This window comes from Metopolophium dirhodum, chromosome 6, assembly GCF_019925205.1.
Source record: "Metopolophium dirhodum isolate CAU chromosome 6, ASM1992520v1, whole genome shotgun sequence".
In the NCBI taxonomy this organism is placed as follows: domain Eukaryota; kingdom Metazoa; phylum Arthropoda; class Insecta; order Hemiptera; family Aphididae; genus Metopolophium; species Metopolophium dirhodum.
Window position 1 is genome coordinate 29,479,813 of NC_083565.1, and position 25,747 is coordinate 29,505,559.

Below are 25,747 nucleotides of genomic sequence, written 5' to 3' on the forward strand. Positions count from 1 at the left end.
TCGTGGGTAATTGAAACGTCAAAAATATATTATCATATACAAATACGATAATAAACAAATAATAATAATTCAACTTAACCGGCTACGGTATTAATAATATTAATAATATCAATATAAATATAGTATACAATATTCTAGGCTGACAAATCGTCTCCACTTAAAATCATTTTTCGTATACTATGATATTATCTCATTGAATTCAAATTTAACACTATCCATAACAGTCACCCACTTGTAACCTACTGTTCAGCAGAGTCACTTCCAATTTTTTTTTTTAGTTTCTTAGGGAAGCGATGAATGTATTGATTTTACAATGATGTGTGTTTTTTTTTTTGTCTGTCATCACTTTTAAGGACAGTAAAAGTGCTTGAATTTTCTTTAACAGTAACTTTTCTTATAGGAAAGTGAATCTAGTTGGTACTATGGGGGGGGTCAAAAGTAAGTTTTCAAAAGTAACGTGAAAAACAAAGGAAAAACGGGAATTTTTTACGCAAAGTCCGTTTTCGAGAAAATCGATTTTGGTTTTTGGTGCAACTCTAAAACAAATGACCGTAGGTACATTAAATTTTGACTGAATGATTATATTAGCATTTTCTATACACCATAACATTTTCCAAATATTTTGACTTATTTTGAGCTGTTTACGGATATTTTCAGTTTCCATTTTATTTTAGTTTTTTTTTCTATAAATATCAATAAAATGTTATTTTTTGGTTAAAAAAGCTTGAAAATTTAATAGAAGGCTCCTAAGTTATTGTTTCAAAGGCAGATAAAAAAAATTAAAAATCCTTAGTCACGGTTTTTATTTATAAGCATTTTAAGTTCAAATATTGACAAAATATGGAAAAATCACGAAAATTATCAAATTATTTTGAGTTGAGAATTCATAAAAATTTTTCTTTTTCAATCTAAGATTCGAAAATGTAATACAAGATTATCTATAAGCTTACCTATATCAAAAAAAAAAAATGTCTACAAGAAAGTCAAATTAAATTTTTATGAACGTTTGAAATTCATATTTTTACAACGTTTGATATTCACTCGATTTCTCATGTAACGATTTTCTTATTTTGTTGTAATTAAAAAACGTATGACTGTAGATACTTGAATATTTCACTAAATGTTTATATTGGCATTTTATATACACCATACAATTTTGAAAATATTTTGACTCTTTTTGAACTGTTTACGGACATTGTCAGTTTTCAATTTTTTTAGTTTTTTTTTCTATAAATATCAATAAAATGTTATTTTTTGGTTAAAAAAGCTTGAAAATTTAATAGAAGGCTCCTAAGTTATTGTTTCAAAGGCAGATAAAAAAAATTAAAAATCCTTAGTCACGGTTTTTATTTATAAGCATTTTAAGTTCAAATATTGACAAAATATGGAAAAATCACGAAAATTATCAAATTATTTTGAGTTGAGAATTCATAAAAATTTTTCTTTTTCAATCTAAGATTCGAAAATGTAATACAAGATTATCTATAAGCTTACCTATATCAAAAAAAAAAAATGTCTACAAGAAAGTCAAATTAAATTTTTATGAACGTTTGAAATTCATATTTTTACAACATTTGATATTCACTCGATTTCTCATGTAACGATTTTCTTATTTTGTTGTAATTAAAAAACGTATGACTGTAGATACTTGAAAATTTCACTAAATGTTTATATTGGCATTTTCTATACACCATACAATTTTGAAAATATTTTGACTCTTTTTGAACTGTTTACGGACATTGTCAGTTTTCAATTTTTTTAGTTTTTTTTTCTATAAATATCAATAAAATTTTTTCTGTTGGGTAAAAAAGCGTGAAAATTTAATATAAGGCTCCTGATATATCGTTATAATAGCAGTTGAAAATTATGAAAAATACATAGGCATCATTTTTTTTATAAGCATTTAAAGTTCAAATTTTGACAACATTTATCAAATTTATAATTTATTAATTATTTCGTAGTTAAAAATGTATAAAATGTTTAACTTTTATGGCTAAGGATTGAAAATTTAAAACAAGGCTCCACGTAAATAGGTTATATATAAATTACTTTATTCACAATAATATCATCAAATATACTTGGTAATATCATAGGCTGACAGACCGTTTTCGCTCAGAATCGTTTTTCTTAATATACAATGATATTATATCATTGAATTCAAATTTAACTCAATCCATCACAGTGACCCACTTGTAACCTACTGTACAGCAGAGCGACATCCACTTATCCACCTTTTTTTTATAATTATTATTTTATTTACGTATTACGTTAATTTGTTACCACATCCCTTAAATCACTAACTATTGAAACATGAATTCACTGTGTCCCAGTTGTGGAAAAAATCGTGATTTTATGAACAATACCAACTGGATTCGACATAAGGTATCTTGTAAAAAAAAAAAGTCTGTTAAAAGAAGTGCTTCAAGTTCCATTTCAAACTTTTTTAAACCTACAGAACGTGATGGAAAGCAGTATTTATATAATTTATAAAAGTTATTTTTATTGTAGTAACCGTAACATGAATTTTTAGAAAGGCTAATTTGATATAGAATTATAATAGGGGGTGTGTGCAAAATAAAAAGGTGGGTCGTGTGTGCTGCAACTAACATTTTTCTTGCCTCACTGTCGAAAAAGTTTGCGCGGCCACTGGTTGCGGCCACAACGACCACCATCGACACAAACACCTGGCAGCCGCACACCGTCACTGACAAGGCCACCACCTCCAGCATCAACCGCCACCCCCGTGACACCTGCCCCCGTAACACCTGTGGAGCCGGCACCGGTAGATATAATGGTACAAAATTAATGAACATTAAACATCCAATGGCCCTCGGCTCTTCGCATGTGAAGCATATTATTCCTAATGAAAAAAATGTATACAACAGAAAAGTCATTTTCTATTTTACAATAACTATTTTATTTTTATTATACATAATTAATTCTATTTGTTATTTTCAACAGGTATTTAGGTATTTCTGTATGTATTCGTATTCCATGCATTGACTTAGTTTCATCTTTTAAAACCTGAAACAAATAATATAAAAATTACTTTTTTTAATTAACACCTATTGTAAATTGTTGCATTAAATGTATAAAGTTCAAAATATATAAGAATTAAATGTATAAGTATATTGATGTGACAGAATATTTAATATATTAAATACTATAATATTACAAACTTTTCAATTGGTTAATAATTTTCTTTTGGTATGGAAAACAAGAGTTTTTAGTAAAAAAAAATGGAAGTTCCCATACCAAAAAAAAATAAATATATTTTAAATGTCATCTAAGGAGGTTATCAATAACTAAAAAATTATGACTATAATTAATTTAAATATTTGGAAAAGCATAGGTTTCTATAAGATTATAAATTATAATTAATAACAGACCCATAAACAGAATAGATAAGGAAGGGTTCAATCCTTCGGAATATTTCAAAAACATTTTTTTTTTTTCTTAACAAGGCTATTTATGGTTAATTTGTAATTCACTTTAGTTATAAACACACACCTCCCTCTTAGAATTATTTTCTGTATACATGCTTGGTTTATAATTTATATCAATAATAGTTAGGTATATACTTCGGTAATAAGTTGGTGCTGTTTTACCATACTCATTCCCTTGAATTCTGTCGTGGAAATGGAAATAAATACTTCAAAAATTGCACCACAACCACCTAAAAATATTTTAAATAAGCTTATATAACTTAAATTTTAAATGTAAAATATTATTATAAAATAAATTGATTCCTTATAGGTAATTATGTAATTATTGAGGGACAGATATTAAATAGTAAAATAGGTTTGCTTAGATTTAAAAAAAATACAAATGATTGAAACTGATAATACATCTTCTTTAAATCTTACATATCAGTAATCATATTAATACATACTAATACCTATAAATATTCTAATATCAAAACATTTTTTGTTACCAAAAATGTGTATCACATGATATACTATAGGAAGGTAATTATAAAAAAAAAATTATATTAATAACATAAGCACCTAAACTATAATAAGAGAACATGAATGAAATCCTAGTTTGGATATAAAATAGAAATAAAAAGATGCTATTTTAGACAATCTATATGGCATCAAGTACAAAAAGTTGGACTAGTGCCAATTATACACACAATGATGTAGTAATAAAAATTGTTCAAAGAATATGTGCCTTAGCACTAGTGCCTATCGAAGAGATTGATGAGTGTTGGTCAATTATTTATGCTGAAGCACCAGTTAATGAAAGTAATTAAAAACAATTTAATAATAATTTGATTAGTATATCCAATATTTACTCTTTTTTTAGACGTTATTTTTTTTCAATTTTCCAAGTCTGGTTCAGGTCGACTGCGTATAATATTTACAGTTGTATAGCCAAAAATGTCTGCCAATTGAATAATGTTCTGACCACATGTACTGTTTGCTCCATTTTGTATAATAACATAATTTTTGTTTAGTGAAACAAAATCATGTTACATTCTATACGCGGCACACGGATTAGAAGAAATACCACTTAATGCATATATATTGATTTCTTTACTTACCTGAAACATAATAATATAATTATTAATCAAGAATCATGATAAGACATACGTATCAAAAATGTATTTAGAATATTGTTGTATTTCATACATATTCGAATATAGGATGATTCACCAAGCATGCTCATCCCTATTTTTATTATTTATAATGAATTTATTAAAATCTCATTTTTAAAATTTTAAAAGGCGATATTTTTAAATTGTTGAGATTTTTTGTAGTACGCTTAAGGAGTATCTTGCAGCGATACAAACTTCTGTTTAACAAATGAGGACCATCATTTTTACTGTAAATTATTTAGTTAATATAAATATACTTTTGGTTTTCGTAATTCTGTTTCTTTGTAATTAATAATTATTATTTATTATTTTGCCGTTTCTAATATTTCAATAATTTCATTGTTTATTTTTAAACGAATGATTCCCCTCATCAGGCTTTGCATTAATATTATACAGAGCTCACCGTATTTTTTACTTAAGCTATACTTATTATATTACAATTTTTAGAATTTTTAAATGCACTTTAAGATTTTTGAATACTTAAGATTTTTTATTCCATTTAAGGAGGATGTTGTTACAATACAAATTTCTGTATTTCAAATAGGAATCTTCTTTTTTTAATTTTTATTCAGCATATATTTTTTATTGAGAATTTTGATGCACCTAGATAAAAATTTGAACTAGTAGTTTTTGAGTTATATAACTTTGTATACTAAGGTTTATATGTATATGGAAATTGGCTAAGTAGATTTGGAGGCTTAGATGATTTGAAAATGTTAGTAATTAGTACTAATTACCATTGATCTATTGAGATAAATAATTTGTAAAAATTATTAAGTAGGTTTAGTGAATAGGTACTACATCTAATATTAGGTACTTATAACTTTTTATTGTAAAACCATATTTAAGGACTATTATCCTTAGTATAAACATTTTAATAATTCAGCAACTACTTAATAGAATTTCGATTTAGATACATCTACATTTACAAAAACATCATCTGCTAAAAATTCTAAAAATCAAAATTTGAACAAAGGTATTTTTAAAGGAAAAAAGGCGGTGAGCATTTTTTCACCAAAATGTCAAATAAATTTTGTTTTTCATTACCAAACTCCCTAAAAAAACTGATCGATGGACCATGATGGGCCTTTGGTGTGCCAGACCAATACAGATAATAGTCCTTAAAAATGGTTTTACACGAATATAAAATATATTATGTAATATCTAGTATTTATTATAATTTATAGATAGGTACTTGACCATTTTAATAAATTATAAATATTGATAAAATTACTAACATTTTTAAATTTCTATAGCCACCATATCTTCCAACCACATTATCTATAATATATAAAGTTAAATAAATCAAAAACTACCTACATGTTCAAATTTTGATTTTATACGTCAACATTTTCAAAAAAATTATCAGCTAAATAATTTTGTTTACTAATTACAACAACTCATTACTGGGGGGTTATCATTTGAAAAACAGAAGTTTGTGTCAGTACAGGACACTCCTTAAGTAGTACTATACATCCCAATAATTATAAAATACCTAAGTTTATTTAAAAATTCCAAAAATAAGAATTTGAATAAATTCATTTTTAAAGGAAAAATGGGGATGAGCATGTTTTGTGAATTACCTTAAATAATATGACGATTTTTGTTATGTTTATTTTTGTAACATTACAAGTCAATCAAAATAAACATATTTTATAATATGTTAATATGTTATGTTATAGTATTATACTACTAACTTTTCTTAGAAGTCTAGAATCGAACATGCCAGTTGTACACAAAGTACCCATAACACCGTCAGCTATAACTCAATCTCCAGGGCAGATATTTTTAACGCACGATCCTACTGCCAATACGTTCCCAATTCCTTCATAGCCTCCAGTAGCAGGCAACGGCGGTTTCACGGGATACACACCTTGAACAGTGTTAATCTCGGCAGAATTGATGGGCGCAACAATCATTTTCACCAAGACCTTAGGAATAAACAAGTAAATATATTATTAAATTGTTTGTGTAAAGACTGTCAGTAGCATCATAGCCCATAGGTACCTGTTCGTCGTCAAGTTTGTCGGGTAGCGTTTGCTCTACGAGACTTACGATTTTTATGGGATCGCCATACTCTTCGTACACAATTTTGGAACAATGTAGTAACGATGATGGTGTTTGGCGACGAGAGATCGCAAAACTGTAGTTTGGCCGACCGAACTGCTCAATCAAAATATTCTGTGGAACATGGCAAATGCCTGACGAGACTATAAATATTATAATAGGTAGGTTACCTATTACCTATGTGGATCGTCGACAGCCGGGATCGAATTTCGAGTACTTACTTTTCGCCTTCTAATTGTACAATGAAACCGCAAATAAATGAAATAAATGAATTCCAGGGAACTCGGCAGCCGGCAGTCGGCGACCACAGACTTTGATTGACAGTACTGGAAACGAACAATAGTGCACTGTCGGACATTTCACTTTTACAATATGACTTGAATTAACAAGTCCATCTGGTGTATTACCTAATAATCCACAATTTTTTAACCACAGCCCAGTTGGTATTACATTTACATTTTGGTCTTATTCTAGAACCTTAATACCGCCAACTTCATTGGTATTATCCCATTGTACAGCATGCACAACAGTAATATTATTATTATTTTCCAATAGTTTAAATAATGACTTTGGGAACTTATTTCTTTTACAAGCCGCTAGCACTTTTCCAAAATTACTAGCTGTCAATCTATGTTGCCTATTATGAAACCATAAATAATTTTTTTGGTGTCCTGTAGTGTCTTTAACCAACTGTAATATAGTACTATCATCAATATGGAGTTTAGTGTATAACAATTTTTTAAGAGAAATAAAATCTTTAATTTTAACTAAACGTCTAAATTCTGGATCAAGAACAATATTACCAATGGTTTCAACTAATTCCACATTATTTTCAAATGATTCTGGTTCAGGTTGTAACAACCAAAAAAAACCATCGGGTTCTGCTAAATTGAATAATGCTTTTTTAAAATTATTTATATCTATTTCTGAAACAATGGCGTTTGGAAAATCAATACTACCATATATTTGATTAATGGTTTTAATTTCTGTAGACAAATTATTTTTTCTAACACTCCATGAACAAGCTTTGTCTGTTGAACTTAGATTATAATGAGTGTATAAAGCTATGTGATGGCAAATAGCTGTGCCTCGGGGGCGCAAGAGCATTTAGAATTTGTAATACAATCGTCATTCATTAAAATTTCAACTTTTATTTGTAAACTTTACTACGCATACTAGGTTTAACTTACCCTACAATTATACCTAGATTAGGATCCATTTGAAATTTAAGTACATGGTTATCCTCATAAGCTATTTCTCCTCTTTTAAGTTGCTTGATATTATTTTTTAAATGGTCTGAAATTAATGTAATTGATGATAAATGATTTCCAGCCATTACCATTTGCAAATAGAACTTAAAATAATAATAATAGTTTCTTCTTTCAATTTTAAATTTGAATTAAAAAGATTAAAACGAATATTATGAAGGTATTTAGCAGAGACTATAATATTACATTATTTTGTTTGGATCCAAATCAAAATTTTGATAAGGATTGATAACATTTGTGACGTCCCACTAATCAAGCGTATACAGACTGTCCGCCAACCGTGGAAGTTAACGTTATCGGGTGAACATAGGTCTAACGTCATATCAGTGCGCCCGCGCCAGCTCGTTTCCATGTTTTTCGGAGGTTCGGACTTCAGATCATATAGTAATAATATTATGATCATAAATCGTAAAGAAAACCCTGAAAAATTTAATAATTATTAATTTCCGCCTTTTCGCATGTTATAATATTGTTGTATTTTACAGTGGGTTTTGCGAAACGTTTTTCCAAGTTTCCCACCCGCGACCAGCTGACCGCCGTGCCAAGCGCCAACTCACGTCTCACGCACCGTCACGCAGTAGGTACCTACGACCGTTTTTTTATACGAACGTCGACTGTTTCGCAGCTCGAACTTTACGCTACTCTCGACCTCGGCTTTTGTTGATTTTCATCTCTACAATCGCCTGTTGTTTGTCCGTACCAGTGTTTGCCGTTTTCGCCGACCCAACGTATTTTGTTGTCGCTGCTCAAAACTTTGACCATACTAGGACATAATATCGTCGACCCTGTTCGTGCTGTATAGCTTTTCAAAATGCGCTCATTCACAGTCATCATAATGGTGGTGATACCTATTTGATTTGTCTTGATATAACCATAGAATAGATGAATAGAAAAAATAGATTCTTTGGTATGTATAAGAACAGAATAATTAAAGGATTATATTATTATTTTCATTCTTATTTCTTATTCTGTGGCATTTAAGTTATTGAGGTTGAGTTTGGATATCCGAAATGTTCGGGCATACATTATCATACCGACCATGGTCGGACACAGCCTTTAAAATACCTCACTTAACGAAAGGTTCATTGCTCAGATTGGACAAATAGGTTGGTAAGTAGTCTATTGACCACTGTATTTGATACAATATTATAACTTAGGAAATTGTTTACACACCAAATTCCATTACAAATGTATAATAATTTTCAGCCCAAAAGTTGTTGGAAAAAGAATTGTAGAAAACCAAGAAATCGACTTTACACTTCTTTACAGATAACGACAATGAAGAACAAGATGTTAAAGAGACAATTTTAAAAAGCAATCTAAAACATACAATCAAAGCCATTAAGAATTTATGACTTAACAATAAGTTGTGTGGTAAATATATTAATTTTATATTGTAATATATAGGTAATGGATAGACATTATCAATCTGCTCTTGAAGAAACTGCAACAGACGCTGGAGAGTTATCAAAACAAGAAATATTGAAAAAATCATATAATCGTAGTGTAAATTATTCATCTTCAGATTCTAAAGATAAGCAGAAACGTCATCGTTTGAGGAGGAGTAGTAACTAGTAAGTAATGATTGTTTAGTAAACATTTTAAATTTAAATTATCATATTATACTTCTTTTATAGGTAACAAAAGTGATAAATAGAACCAACAAAATTAACTATATTATTATAAAAAAAACAAGAAAAAGTGGTATCTAACTGTGATCATCGATCCAGTAAAATACCATCTATTAGAAATAAAGATGAACCTTCAATTCTTAATGTCAGACTTCAAGACCAATTAGGTGAGTTTTTTTTAACAGTCTTCGAGTGAGTGAAAGGGACCTTGTGGATTTTTAAAATTGTACTAGTATGAAATAGTTAGTTTTCTGTAACTAAATCGATTATCTACATTAATATTGATAATATAGTTATATTTTCATAAACTTTTAATATTATATTTTGTTGTCTATGTATGGTTTTTTTGAACAAGTTATGAGTTATAAGTATCAAAAAACCTAATATGGGGTACTGGGGTCTTAAATAATATTCTTACCTTTAATTTTAATAACTGGTAAATTCACTATAATATTTAAATTATCTGAGTATACATGTTGTCTTTATAAATCTCTTAGTCCTAATGCCATAAAATTGTTTATATGTAACAGTTGACTTGATTTATGTCCAAATGCATTTTCATTGCATGTGCATATAGACATTAATATTATTTTTTATCACTGAGAATTTTGTGAATCTAAAACCCGGTGCTAATACTCAAATAATTAAAAGCATTTGGAGAACTCTCGAATTAAAAATAGTTAAAAGTGTAGAACCTAGTATCTACACCCACATGTGTTATTTTTATCTTATACCCGTGTTAGAAAATCTAATTACTGGATTCCTACTACAGTTAACTTATAATTAAAGCAAATTAACATATGATCAAACAAGGCCCGGGTAGAGTTTTTTTCCCTATATTTACATTAAAACAAGTTTTAATATGAATAAATAAATTATTCATGTATTTTACTTTATAAACGTATATTCAATTTTAAAATACATTTTTTTTTTAATATTTAAATACCTGCCCACTTATTTTTGTCATTTATAAATATTATTTGTAAACATTTTCAAGAATATAGCCAAGTGATTGGTTTTTTGTACAAAATTATAACAATCTCTTATTTTTTAGAACTACTTGAGATGAAATAATCAAAATATGTCTTAATATAAATCTACTTGGGACATGCCCACCCATATCAAATATTGATGATGATCCTACTTAAACAACAAGATTTACGCCAGCGTAAAAGTATAACAAGTGGGATAGTTATCGTGGTTCAGGAGCTACACCTAATCCTGGAAAAGGTATAACTCAAATAATTAGGTGTTCTTATTAAAATTAACTATAAATAAATTACCTTTTTCATATTTTAATTTGACACTATTATTAATTATTATTATTATGCATTAGTTATTTGTTGTAATATTGTTTAGCGATTATTGTGAATAAGTATGACAATTATATTATATTAAGACCAGTAAATTGTATTTTATTACAGAAAATGTTCTATTATGGGCTTGTGAAACTGATAGAGATGAATGGGACGAAGCCCAAAACCGATTAGATAGGTGGTGGTATAATTGAGATGAAGGAGTTGATGAAACTAAAAATCCATTTAGTGATGTCAGCGAAACATATGCCAACAAATAAAACAGTTGATGGAATTAAATTTGTTGTTGATACTAGTTATTATAAAATTAAAATTTATAATCTTCAAATTGGTGTGAATGCATTGCAAATTTATCCTTTCAGACAAGCAAATACTAATCAAGGAAGTGGTATAGCTGGTCGTATAGAAGTCCCAGGCAATATTTCCGGTATAAAAACTTTTTTGTAATAATTTAATAATTGAAGAAGTTTTTTAGTTGTACATAAATATTTTTATTTAAATTTTAAGATTCTACACCAAAAAGAAATACATAGACGATTTACTAATCAGTATAGTTCCTGAAATTCTAAGAACCAATCTAGAGCTAACACCGTGTTATTACTGAAATCATTGGGAATCCAAGACTTACTCCAGTTTCATTTAATGGACCCTCCAGCCACCTCCACAAGTAATATAGTTTTACAACAGTAACAATGTTACCAGATAGATTGGCAAGGCTACGGCGCCAATTTTCAGTAGGTGTACCCCAAACTAATTGCAACTCACAGTGTTTAAACTTTGGGCCACAACACGCGCCTCACCTAGTTGTTTATCATACAGTACTCCCTCGTTAACACGAACACGACGGGACCACAAAATAACCTGTTCGTGTTAAAAAAATTTGTGTAAACCGATAGGTTTAACACGAATTTGTTCGTGTTATCAGAGAAGGTTAAATCTAATACGTTATTTTACACTCAAATACATTTTTTTTATTAAGTAATCTTCAAAATAAAAATTTACATTTCTTTGGTACATACTACATATAAACAAATATTTGTCAACTGACCAACTGATTGATAGAGCAATTATTAGTTTAAACGAGAGCGATTATCGCCGAACTAGATTGCACACATACAAATGTACACATGTATACATATGTATGTACCTACAATAGAGAATATGTACATACATAGTAGGGATAAGATAAGATATCGATAAAACTGTGTTATAAAGATTAAATTACTAACGACTAGTATACGAGTAATAAAACGAAATTAGATACATATGTACAGATTGACATTTTTCTGTTCGTGTTAATCAACAAAACGACAATATGGTACCTAAAATTTGTTCAAGTTTCGTGTTAACCGAAATAATTCGTATAAACCGAGGAAATATAAAAACCCCTATCTTATAGTATAGAGCCTTTCTCTGGACTGAAAAACCGGTTCGCGTTATACAATAATTTGTGTTAACCGAGTTCGTGTTAACGAGGGAGTACTGTAAATGTATAAAATAAATTACCTTGGCTGACAATGACAGTATTAACAAATTAATGTGATATGGAAACTATGTAATATCTGAATATACTAATTTATTAAGATGGATATTTACTAGTTTATACTCTATTTCAAATAAGGAAAAACACCCACTTTTACGTAGCAAAACTGTTTTTGCCCGTGGTTTTCATGGTGTTTTTTATTTGAAATAGAGTATACTTCAATATTTGTTTTTAGGACTTCTACTCCATTTATAACATTTGATACCTCAATAATTTCCTATAGATAAAAATATAAGAATGATAGATATTTTTAAATTAAATACAAAAAAAATTAGATATAACATTGAATGTAAATACTTCTTAATCCTCCAACCCTTTTGTGGCATCAACCAACATTTCCCTATCAACAATAGCAGTCAATTAACAAAATATAAATATTTAAATTTGAAATCTAGTTGTGATTTAGGTTAAATTTTAATAAAATTAGCATCTAATAGGTATAATTATACGTTTACTTCATCAAACCCTGTACCAATTCCCTCAGATGTTTCAGTCCCGATGATTTAAAGAATGAGACTCTGGCGGTCATTTGATTCAGGAGGTAAATTGCTGCTAGAATGCATTTTTCATTACGCCAGCACTGAAAAATAAAAAAAAAAATCGATTATTCTTTTAAGTTAACAACATTTTAGAAATACTACATATTTTTTACTTTTAAAATATATGTTAATTTATTATATAAAAAAATAGTACTATTTATAAACTATGCTTTTTTAACTAGAGTAATAGAGTATTAACATTCATTTAGTGAAGAATCTTGTAAAATAGTCTTCAAAGTACCATTTTAACTTAAAAATAACAACATAATCTGTCATATTATCATTACACTTATAACTAATTACATTGTTATTTGAGTACAAAATGGGCAATGGGCATATATTGATACCCAATGATACACAAATATACATTATCAATAACTAAGGTATCAATAGTAGGTAACCTACTATTAAGTATACTTACTTATTACTTACAATAAATGAATACCACTTTATTTGTACATTACATTTGATAGATATATTATTAATTAGTATTTATATGCATTCAAATTTCAAATAAAAATGTACCTTTTTCCATTGATCTGATGTTTTAGCTGGTCCAATTTCATTTAGACATGATGTCAATTCTGACCACTCCAACTCATTTAGACGTTTTCCATTATGTGGATCCTGAAATTTTCCGGCAGCAAATTGCCTGTGCTCATCCATATATTGAATAAGCACAGATAATTGGTCGGATACTCGTTTTTTTTCTTTTCCACACTAATATAAATACATTAGCCATTAAAAGGTGGCCAAGTACCTAATGATTCCACTTGTTATTAAAGTAATTTATTTTACTATTAGACATTATTCATACAACATTAAATGGTTGAATTAATTAAACTAAAAAAAATTTCTAAATTGTAAAATCAATAAGTTCATTACTCCGCTTAGAATCTAAAAAGTTAACATATAACAATTAGTAGGTACTATTGATTAAAAAAATAAAATCATATTTCACATTTCAACACTGAACTATTAATATCCAAAATATTATTGTCTATATCTTTAACTTACCTTTGAGAAGCCATTGTATTGTATATTTTATGTTTTAAAAAATTAAAACTAAAAATACAGAATGGTGAACACTAAAAATATAAAAATTAACTCGAACAAAAAGAAGTAATATAATTAGGTATGCTAAATGTTTAGAATATGTAAGACGATTAATAATTTTCAAAAATTATTATCAATATATCATATGATTTATTGATATTATGGTAAAATAACGTTGGCTCTACTATATATTTTACAATATTATCGTGATCACATTAAGTCATTCGATATTTTAGACACTTTCGTACTTTTGGCCGTTTGAAATTAAGTCATCTAAATTATCAAAGTAGAGAATCATTAAAATAACAAGATGCCAAAATTCAAATGACTAAATATGTTTCACATTTAGTCACAAAATAGAGATTGCCCTGCAGGTGTACCATTATCGCTCCACCGCCGCCATGCCTATCTAACTGGCAACGACTTTAATAAATTATTATGATTTTTACTAAGTCAACATTATGTTTTAGGACAACATTTCAAATTCTTTATATCAGTTGTGGGTACTGGGAGCACTGGACAATACAGGAAAATCAAGAATCAAGGATCAGAAACTTTCACAAAACCAAAAAAATTAATATAAATAATATGATAGGCAAAAACAAATGTAAACTTAACAATATTAGCCATACTACAAAATTTTTAAAATTTAGTTTGTATTCAATTTAGTTATACTATAGGCAATAAAAATAACTTATTATTATGTACAATGATATAATAATCAAAAATGTATATATTCCATGGTTAAATACATGTCATTTATGTTTCTAATTTAATTACTTTGCAATGTATTAATATCTAAATTATACCACACTTCATACCATTTATTAAACTGCATTATGAATTACTATGAACAATTGTAATAAACCCCTGTGGACGTTAATAACTATAGTAATTACAACCATGTGTAAAACAAAATGTGTAGTTAATAATTTAATATTAATTAACATTTAACATACCATAGGTATAATATTATCATAATCCGGACTATCCATGGACCACGGACTATGATTAAATATATATAGGTTGCACAACAACTACAGCAGTAACTGCAAAGATGGTATACAAAATTACTATTGGCTATTGCAATAATTAATGTGTAGCACTCCAAGTAGTTATTTCATATAATATTATAAATGTTTTATCTAAACAATTGTATCAATAATGATAATCAATTTTAATTTTATCATATTATTAAAATAAACAGGTAAATAGTATGCCCTTTCAAATACATTTAAAACATTTATAAGTATTTATTAGATCTTTATATGCCATCTAATAAATAATATGGGAAAAAGTACAATATAATATTGGATATAGAACATAACTAATAATAAGTAATATAAGGAGCATTACAATATATATAATATGTAATATATATTTTTGTTGAATCATAGTTAAATTTAATTACATTTTTGAGATTTTTTAGATCCATCATCCATCACAAAAACCAAACAACAATTATTAACTTTTTCAGTGAGCAGTAACCGAGTAAATAAAAAGTTATGTTTTAATTTTGCTTTATGCAAACACCATTTGAATAAGAAATACATTAATCATAATATAAACTATACTTCCATTTCTACTTACACAAGTATGCAACACAGACAATACAAATACAATAAACCTCTAAATCTTCACTATTTTATTTTTATTCCTTCTTTCAGATATTTTCTGTTTAATGCATCAAATATATTGTTCATCGTATAAGTAAATTTTATGGTTTCATCAAAATCATTGAAACCTTGGACATTTTTATGTTTATAAAATATCATTTAAAGTTAGAAACCTTAAGTTAGGAATCCAAAAACTTTTGCATATTTATTATATACAGCAAATGGAGGGAGTACCCACAACCCGTTTACAAAATTTTTTTCTCAGTTTCTAATATACGAAATCCGAAACATTAAAACTCAGTTTGACTTCCTGGACCAGGGCCGTTATTACGGGGGGATATGGGGGATAGATCCCCCCTATTGGCTGTATTTATATATTTTCTTATATCTACAAATAGTTCAAATACAAACTTATAAATGATTACGAAACTAGAAAATAAAATAAAATGTTTGGTTGTGTCGGTATAAATATTACCTGGTTATAAATATTTACCCGGTAAAGGATAAGCATGATTTCAAAATAAATGGTCTGATTAATTTTAATTCTTATTTATTAATAAACACTGGGTGCCAGTCACATACTGTACCAAATTACATTACCTACCTACTTCCTATACACTACATGCATAAAGATTATAGACGGTGAGTAATTCGACAATGCGAAAAACCACCATTCCAAAAACATAATATAATAATAAAAAGGTGGATAAGTGGATGTCGCTCTGCTGTACGGTAGGTGACAAGTGGGTCACTGTAATGGATGGTGTTAAATTTGAATTCAATGATATAATATCATTGTATAAGAAAAACGATTCTGAGCGAAAACGGTCAGTCACCCTATGATATTACCAAGTATATTTGATGATATTATTGTGAATAAAGTAATTTATATATAACCTATTAACGTGGAGCTTTGTTTAAAATTTTCAATCCTTAGCCATAAAAGTTAAACATTTTATACATTTTCAACTACAAAATAATTAATAAATTATAAATTTGATAAATGTTGTCAACATTTGAACTTTAAATGCTTATAAAAAAAAATTGTGCCTATGTATTTTTAATATTTTTTAACTGCTATTAGAACGATATATCAGGAGCCTTATATTATGTGTATAGAAAATGCTAATATAAACATTCAGTGAAATTTTCAAGTATCTACAGTCATTCGTTTTTTAATTACAATAAAATAAAAAAATCGTTACATGAGAAATCGAGTAAATATCAAATGTTGTAAAAATATAAATTTCAGACGCTCATAAAAATTTAATTTAAGTTTCCTCTAGACATTTTTTTTTTGATAAAGGTAGACAAACTTATGAGTAATCTTATATTACATTTTCAAATCTTAGATTTAAAAAGAAAAATTTTTATGAATTCTCATCAAAATAATTTGCTATTTTTCGTGATTTTTCCGTATTTTGTCAAAATTTGAACTTTAAATGCTTATAATTAAAAACTGTGACTAAGGATTTTTAATTTTTTTCATCTGCCTTTGAAACAATAAACTAGGAGCCTTCTATTAAATTTTCAAGCTTTTTTACTCAATAGATAAAATTTTATTGATATTTATAGAAAAAAAAACTAAAAAAATTGAAAACTGACAATGGCTGTAAACAGCTCAAAAAGAGTCAAAATATTTGGAAAATGTTATGGTGTATAGAAAATGCTAATATAAACAACCAGTGAAAATTTCATGAATCTACGGTCATTTGTTTTAGAGTTACACCAATAACCAAAATCGATTTTGTTAAAAATCGATTTTGCGTAAAAATTCCCGTTTTTCCTTAATTTTTCTTTTGTTTTTCACATCGCTTTTGAAAACTACTGGGAAATTAAAATTTTGACCTCCCCAATGCACCAACGATATTCACTTTCCCATCGAACAAGATACTGAAGTCGAAAATCGAAGCATTATTTCGACTACTTATCGTGTACACAGACACAAAAATAAAAAAATAAAAAAAATAAAAAAAAAAACACACATCATTGTAAAATCAATACATTCATCGTTTCACTCAGAATCTAAAATATAACTTGAAGATTTACATTTCGTAGAACGAATACTACGAAGCGCCGACAGTAAGTATCAACATCGATTATTGCGATTACGTATAGACACTGCAGTAGGTACCTACTGTACTGTAGGTACACACCGTGTCTTTCCCTCATAGTCACAGTGTCACATAACATAGTAATTGATTTTATTTTTATAAGCTAAACGAAAAATGGAGTAAAAAGAAAGAAAATTACCAGCAACTAGTAGTAGGTACTCTAATGAAATTTTTTGAAAAGAAGCCTGGACCTGATGTAAGTATTACAATTTTAAATTATTCAAAATACTAAACATTATTAGGCCCGGAATTAAATGTTTTAAAATCGTACAAAATATGTATGACGTATTTTATACATTTATTATAATTTATAATTAGCATTACAACTCTCGCTAAAATTATACAAAATTAAATAAACACCAGTTAAAAAATGTATTCAAAATTTAACTGCAGTCACTGCAGTTTATTCAATAAACTATTATGTCATACTAATTATTATATAAAAATTGAATGAGTTTATTAAAAAAAAATAGAATTTAATAATTTATAATAATAATAATAATTTTACCTACACATTTTCTTGTTTATTATTTAAGGAAAACAGAGAAATCTGATGATGTATCACGGGCAAAGCCCCCCACAAGTTTGCCATACAAATTAATTTCGATCTCCCCCCCTCCCATGAAACATTTACAATTACGCCAATGCCTGTACCTAATACCATGAGAAAAATACGAGGAAAACGATTCTGAGTGACTATACGGTCTATCCGCCTAATTACTATAATATAAATATTTTAAAATATAGAAGTTATTTATAATGCAATACAAGTAATATAATATGTATAATGTGTAGGTTGCCTAACGTTTCGTATTTACAAAAATGAAAACGGGCTCTGATAATGTGTTATTACAATATATTATTATTATAATATAAACTATAAACAATAGTTATTTGTGTTTATTGAATTCCTTAAAATATTACAGGTTTTTGTTTTAAGATTTGATTATCACTACCTATAAACTGCCACTATTTGTGCAAAATGTATATTTATTCATTATAGGTATACACCATGTAGCAGGGCTCATTTTCGTGTCCACGAGTGACAATATATATTAAAATACTGAAATTACGCATTACCGATTCTCGTTTAAGTACAATAGGTAATTTATTGTATTTAATAATAATAATATAATATCCGTGTATCGATGCTTTTTTGGAAAAAAAGTGCCGTTGTGACGATGTTTAAATTTTGATTACATTTATTGTTTCTTACAATACTCGATTAAAAACTTTAAGTCATTTAAACTGTATAAAAGTAAACAGACATTTTGGAAAATGTAATACTGTTAATGTAGGAATAGACTCATGTTTAGGAAATTAAATATTGATATCACTAAATTTAAAACGAAACCCTTGTTAATTAATTATTTATATACTTTAAATCTACACATTGTTGGTTTTCAAATAACATTCACTTTTGTTATAATGTTATGTTGATATAAAAATGCATTAGTATTTTTTTTTTTTTTTGGTTAAGCATCAACTACATAGGTTATTAGTATTATATTTCTTTCTAACTTGTTAAACTTTAGTTTGTAATTATATTTTTTTATCATATTAATATTATGTATATACTTTATGTCGTATATAAAATTGATATTATATTATACTGTGTTATATTATATTATACTTTTTTTATTTTTAAATAAAAATATTTATATATTATATGTAATACTGTGCTGGCTGCATGGCTATAAATATTATTATTATAGGAAGCTGGTTTATTTTTGATGACAATATACACTTTGTAAATGTTTAATCGAATAAAATTACTTTATTTATATTTAATTGAATAATTTTTAAATTGTTTAACTTTGGTTTATATATTATAGTGTTTAAAGTAAAATAATGTAAAATCAATTAAATCAATTTTTTTTCCTCGACTAGTGGCTACTGCCGACTACTGACTAGTACTTAGCGTGCTAAGTTTCACGCGCTGTCAACCAACATTAAGATGTGGCTGCAGGTCGAAGTTATACTAAATATGTTCAGTTGTAGTTAGATTCTGTTTTACTTGCGTTAATATTACTTAACCTAGTTGAAATTAGTTATAGAACGATAAGTTCACTTAGGATACATTCGATAGGCCAAATTTATTAAAAACCGGCTTTTAGTTGAATAATTTATCTGCGGGAGGCACATAGGCTCATTTATTATGTTTAAAATGTGTATGAGGTTAAAAATTCCTTTCAAAATCCAAATCCCAAGACCACCTATGGTTACCGTAGTAAATATTAGAGCTCATAGGAGTTACTTATACCTGAGAAACAGTGCATTTTACTATTCTTCTTCTTGTCGAGTCCGGTTTTAAAATGCCAATAATAAAAGTACTAAAATAATATACAAAACCACAAATGTAATGAAAAAAATAAATAAAAAATTAGGTAACGAATCCGGTAAATCTAATAAATACAATTTACTTAAATATATTATGGTTACGTCCTAGGGATAAGAGATTTGTTGTAATTTTGTGATAATCACTTTATCTTTAAGTAGGTAAGTACCGCTATAGTTATTGTTTTTACTTTTTCTTTCGATCTAACTGTAATGATTAAGCACATAAAAAAAAGGTGGGCAAGTGGTTGTTGCTCTGCTTAACAGTAGGTTACAAGTATTGGATTGTGTATTTTTGTTAAATTTGAATTCAGTGATATAATATAATTTTATAAGAAAAACGATTCTGAGTGAAGACGGTCAGTTAGCCTATGATATTACCAAGTATATTTCATGATACTATTGTAAATAAAGTAATTTATATAATATTATAAACTACCTACGTGGAACCTTGTTTTATTTTAGTGTTTATAATCAATGATTATACGAATCATCATCGCTGTAGCCGTAGATCGACGCGCCACCAGTAGAAGAAAATAACATTAGAAAACAAAAATCGCCAACGCCGCCGCCGAGCATGGACAACAGATAGCGTGCAGTAAGAAACACGTTTCAAATTGTCATCATTGCATATTAATTAATCATTTTATATTAATTAATATGCAACAACAAATAAAAGATTTTGAAGCGCGTCATCCCAATAGATCACTATAATAACCATGCGTCCGCAACATCAAGTGAAACATCTATAAACTACGAAAACATGTACTACCGTCATTATTAATCCTAACCACGCCAGCAGTCGCATACACTAACAAATATAGGCCAGAGCCTAAGGTCGTCTTCCGTAATACAAGTCACTACTATACGTATTTATCTCTGTGGTTGGATATGGTTAATCCAGGTCAAACTCTCCAGAGTTAAATATCACCGCCGCCCTCCGCCGCCCACTACCTCTGCCGAGCTCGGATATGATCGTAAGACCATGTCAAACGAGCCGGTACGAGTTATAGTCCGCGACACGAAAAGTGGCCGATTTGTACCGCGACCCGTTGCGGCTTCCCTACCTGTTAGCCATTGGTTCTCAACCTATACCACCTCCTGCCCGGCGCACGGCGGTCGCAGTGCCATGCATCTGCGCGCAATGTGTATTCCATACATTATAGTAGACTGGTTTTTTTTGTGCACCCTTAGCTGATCTTCTGGAATGCCTGGAGGGCAGCTGCAGAATGTGCTGTGGTAGGGGATACAGTAATGCACATAATACAAACACGTTTTATGGCACTCGTGTTTTATCTTTTTGTATGTTGTGTACTGTGCGCTCGTAAACAACTATTTTTTTACACTGTTTTTTCTCCTGCGTTACCGTGTTAATCCATTTAAAAATGTCGTTTTCCGATTCAGATACTCACAGTCAGAGTAAAAAAATTATTCATAGTGTGTATTTATTTTTAAAACAATTATCAAAGAAGTCAGATTTAACTGCTGATTTTTTTAAAAATGCGCAAGTTGTTACTGCCGAAGCTTGTGGTGTGGGTTATCGTACTGTAAGACGGATTTGTGCTGAAGGAAAAAATAATATTAATCCAGAAACACCAGGTGCGGAACCTACATTTGTTTCTCCACGTAAAGGGTATAAACGAGCAAAAACTGTTTCGGAGCTGGATGATTTCGATTCCGATGTTGTGAGGAGAACTGTCCACGAGTTTTACGACCGGGGTGAGTACCCAACGGCTCAATTAATATTAAATGTCGTAAAAAAAAAAACAAATTACAATGGGTGCGTTCGATCAATGCAAAGGCTCCTAAAAAATTTAAAATTTACTTACAAAAGATGTAACGATGGTCGTATGTTTTTAATGGAGAGGAATGATATCGTCGCACTTCGGTGTAAATTTTTACGACAAATGTGTACGCTGCGAAAAAATAAAGACGATCGTCCAGTGGTTTATCTCGATGAAACGTGGGTAAACCAAAACCATTCACGCACCCTTATTTGGCAAAATGAAAATAATTCTGGTGGTCTGAAGGTGCCGACGGGTAAAGGAGGCCGACTTATTGTATGCCATGCAGGATGTAGTCGCTACGGGTTTATAGAAGGGTCAAAATTGGTATTTCGAAGCAATACCGGAAATACCACGGATTATCATAATCAGATGAATGGTGAAGTATTCAAAGAGTGGTTTATTCAACTGCTTAAAAATCTAGAAGAGCCATCAGTTATAGTCATGGACAATGCGCCTTACCATTCAATCCTCAGAGACAAATATCCGAAAAGTAATTGGAGAAAAACCGAAGTACAACAATGGTTAAATGAAAAAAATATTGAGTTCCATCCATTGGAAACATTACCTGAACTTCGGCAAAAAGTTAAAAACCTATTGCCACGTGAAAAAAAATATGAGCTGGATGACATTGCAATTGAAATGGGTCATGAGGTAATCCGTCTTCCACCATACCACTGTAAGTATAACCCAATTGAGTTAATTTGGGCTCAAGTTAAGGGCCAAGTAGCGAAATTTAACAATACTTTTAAAATGGTTGATATTGAGCGGTTAACACACGAGGCATTAGATGCAGTAACAATAGACGACTGGACGAAATGCGTTCGTCATGCAGAAGAAATTCAGGACGAGGACAACAAAAATGAAATAATGAGGGACACCATGATAGAACCAATAATTATGACAATATTACCAGATGACAGTGACTGGAGTGATGATGAAGAAGATATTGACGAAGAAAACCACGGATAACATATGTCTTAAATAATATTAAATTAAAAATTTTTTGTATTTGTATTTTTTTTTAAATTTTTTTTGTTGTTTGGTTTGAATAAAAAAATTAATTATAGTAATTTTAGTAAATTATGTTTAACTCTTTCGGTCCTGATTTCTATCTAAAAATTCATAATGGTGTAAAAAAAGTAATTATAAATAGATAATATAATGATAAAATAATAATAAATAATGGTTATGGTGTATAACGTCTTTGTTAACACTATTAAAATTGAAATATAAAATCATTTGTATAGGAGTTTTGGAGTTTAGGAGTTACCGTGTTGATTACGCGTTGAAATGGTTAATTTAAAAAAACGCGGCAATTTATTTAATTAGATTATGAACCACTTAGGCGAAACGGCCGCTAGGTTCGCGACGGTCATCGGCCACATTTCATGTCGCGGACTATAGGGATGGGAAGACCCGGTCATTTTCGTGATTCGGATCATTTGAATCAGTTCACTAAAAAGATTCGGTTAAAAGATTCGTTCGTGTTGATCCGAATCTTGAAAAACCCCACTAGATCATTTAGAGACGTGTAGCTCATGGGTTCTTTGAAGTGAATTGAACGAGTCGAATCAGCTATCAGTGTTTGATTCGGTGACTCATGACTCAGTATAACTAACATTTCAAATTTAATTCACAAACGAAAAAATCACTAATCAGCAGTATACTACCAAAAAGTCCGAGGTAAAAAAGTCCTAGGAAAAAAAGTCCGTGGTTAAAAAGTCCGAGGTATAAAAACTAAAAAGTCCGTGGTTAAAAAGTATGAATTATAAAAATACATCGGTGAAAAAGTCCGAAACATAAAAGGAAAAATACTATGTGATGCACAATCAAACTTCCAATTAGTATTAATATAAATTAACTAAATTATTTACCTGACAAAATAAAATTTTTTTTTTAAATATTATTTTTTGACGACAAATAGTTAATTAAACTGATAAGTCATAATACTAGATAAACATTAATATCATTACATTTTTGTCGTTAAATATATTATATTTTATATGGCGATAGTTAAAAATCAATTTAATATATTATTTCGATTTTTATATAGGTTAAAGGTAATGATACTAAGTACATTTTATATTTTATATTATGACGATAGTTAATACCTCGGTTAATAATCAATTTAATTAAGATATTATTATCATTATAATAAAATATTATGTATATTTTATTTGTGTGTAATAATTATTTCGATTTTTTTTTAATTAATTATTTTAAATATTGTTATGTATATAATATAATATTCTGGACTTTTTAGGCTTCGGACTTATCTACGGCGGACTTTTTATGCCTTGGACCTTTTTTTCCTAGGACTTTTTTACTTCGGACTTTATTACCGCGATTCATTTCAAATATACTTGTTCACATGAACAACTTGTATCGGGTACAATGCTAAACATCAATTAATATTTTAGGGCCCCAATTAAATGACGGTTGGTGCCCAGGCACACCGCACACCCGGAACACCCCGTGCGCGCACGCCTATGTTATGGTAGTATGGTACAAAGCAAAGTAATAATATAAATATGATATCATTACATAAATATCAGTATCATTACCAAAAATATTTATTACAGTTATCGTTATTATCAGAAGTACCAAAATTATTGAACGACAAACGTAAAAATCAAATCAACACAGTAAAAAATGTTATTACGAAAATACGAAAACGACAGCTAGGCCGCGATTGCGGCCGGGGCCCAGGGCTTTATTTCTGTCGAGGGGCTCCTATTCACCAGATTTATATAATAGTTGTAATTAATTTTTTTTTTAATTTTAACTTCTACATGTTGCCTTTTGTGCAAGTGCACATGTAAATACACTTAAATACTAATAGAAAATAGTTGACATAATTACTAAATATATTTGTTGTTTTATTAATTATTAGTTTATAATTAAATTGTAACAAACTTACAACTACTTACAATATTATTGATTTTATCAATTAAAAAATGTTATTATAAAATTACTTTTGTTTATTATTTCTTTAATTATATATTTATATAGTTACCCACATGTGATAACTTTTAGTTTTTTTATATCAAGATATAAATAATTATAAGGTTACTATACAATTGGTATAGACTAACTAGATCTAGTTAATCAAAAAAATTGATAAAAATTAAGTAAACATACATTTGTTTATATACATAATATAATATGATATTCTAAATTATAAAAAAATAATCTCTTTATCTAAGAGATTCACATAAAAATGGTATATTAGTACAATTATACAAAAAATGATAATGGGTAATAATGGAGCATATATATTTTTAGATAGATACTGTATATTTTGTCTACATTTAAAACATCTACAACTCGTGTTTTTATTTGACAAAATATTCATTAAGCGAATCTTTTGATTTATTTATTCTTGTGACAATTTCATATTTATTCCTGCAAAAGTGAATAAAAAAATTAAAAATGAATCGTAAAAGAAGTAGTGTTTGGAATCATTTTAGTATGAAATCAAATACGATAGCTAAATGCGGTTATTGTCCCCAAGAAATTAGCTATAGTGGAGGATCTACAGGAAATTTAATAAGGCACCTGAAGACCAAACATATTACTGTACCTTTAAATAGACAGTTGAGGGAGCAAAGAGACAACGTTGTACTAGCTCAAGAAAATGAAGATGATCCTATTGCTGTCACTCCGTCAAATGCCGAGAACGCTGAGAACATTGACGATGTACCTTCTTCGAGTAACGTTCAAAATCAACCAACTCTTTTAAATTATATTTCCTCGGTGGCCACTCAAAGAACAGCTACAGTGAGTTCTGCTTCAAGTATGCCAGTTGTAAGTACAGTCACATCATTATCAAGTCAAACATCTATGTCAAGTTACATCATAGCAAGTAAGCCA

The 25,747-nt window shown here is 28.8% G+C and overlaps 1 protein-coding gene, 1 long non-coding RNA gene and 1 pseudogene across 4 annotated transcripts; 2 read left to right on the forward strand and 1 right to left on the reverse strand.

The window, feature by feature from the left end:
- Window positions 1-2,893: 2,893 nt before the first annotated feature.
- Window positions 2,894-7,014, reverse strand: LOC132947294 (uncharacterized; annotated as a pseudogene).
- Window positions 7,015-8,293: 1,279 nt separating this feature from the next.
- On the forward strand, window positions 8,294-14,885 carry LOC132947295 (uncharacterized). 3 transcript variants are annotated; one of them, XR_009664880.1, is made up of 9 exons: window positions 8,294-8,516; window positions 8,639-8,842; window positions 8,918-9,045; window positions 9,142-9,509; window positions 9,573-9,733; window positions 10,621-10,796; window positions 10,991-11,309; window positions 11,390-11,549; window positions 14,491-14,885. It is a non-coding gene; the product is annotated as an uncharacterized LOC132947295 (long non-coding RNA). The 3 variants fall into 3 exon arrangements; XR_009664882.1 differs by having other exon boundaries at window positions 8,918-9,041; XR_009664881.1 differs by having other exon boundaries at window positions 8,294-8,512.
- Window positions 14,886-21,946: 7,061 nt separating this feature from the next.
- Window positions 21,947-22,843, forward strand: LOC132947644 (uncharacterized). Its single transcript, XM_061017921.1, has one exon. The coding sequence runs from the start codon at window positions 21,947-21,949 to the stop codon at window positions 22,841-22,843; it is 897 nt and encodes a 298-aa protein (XP_060873904.1).
- The last annotated feature ends 2,904 nt before the right edge of the window (window positions 22,844-25,747 follow it).

Excerpts from the sequence above, each read along its gene's own strand:
- LOC132947644 (XM_061017921.1), top strand. The coding sequence starts at position 21,947 with ATGGAGAGGAATGATATCGTCGCACTTCGGTGTAAATTTTTACGACAA.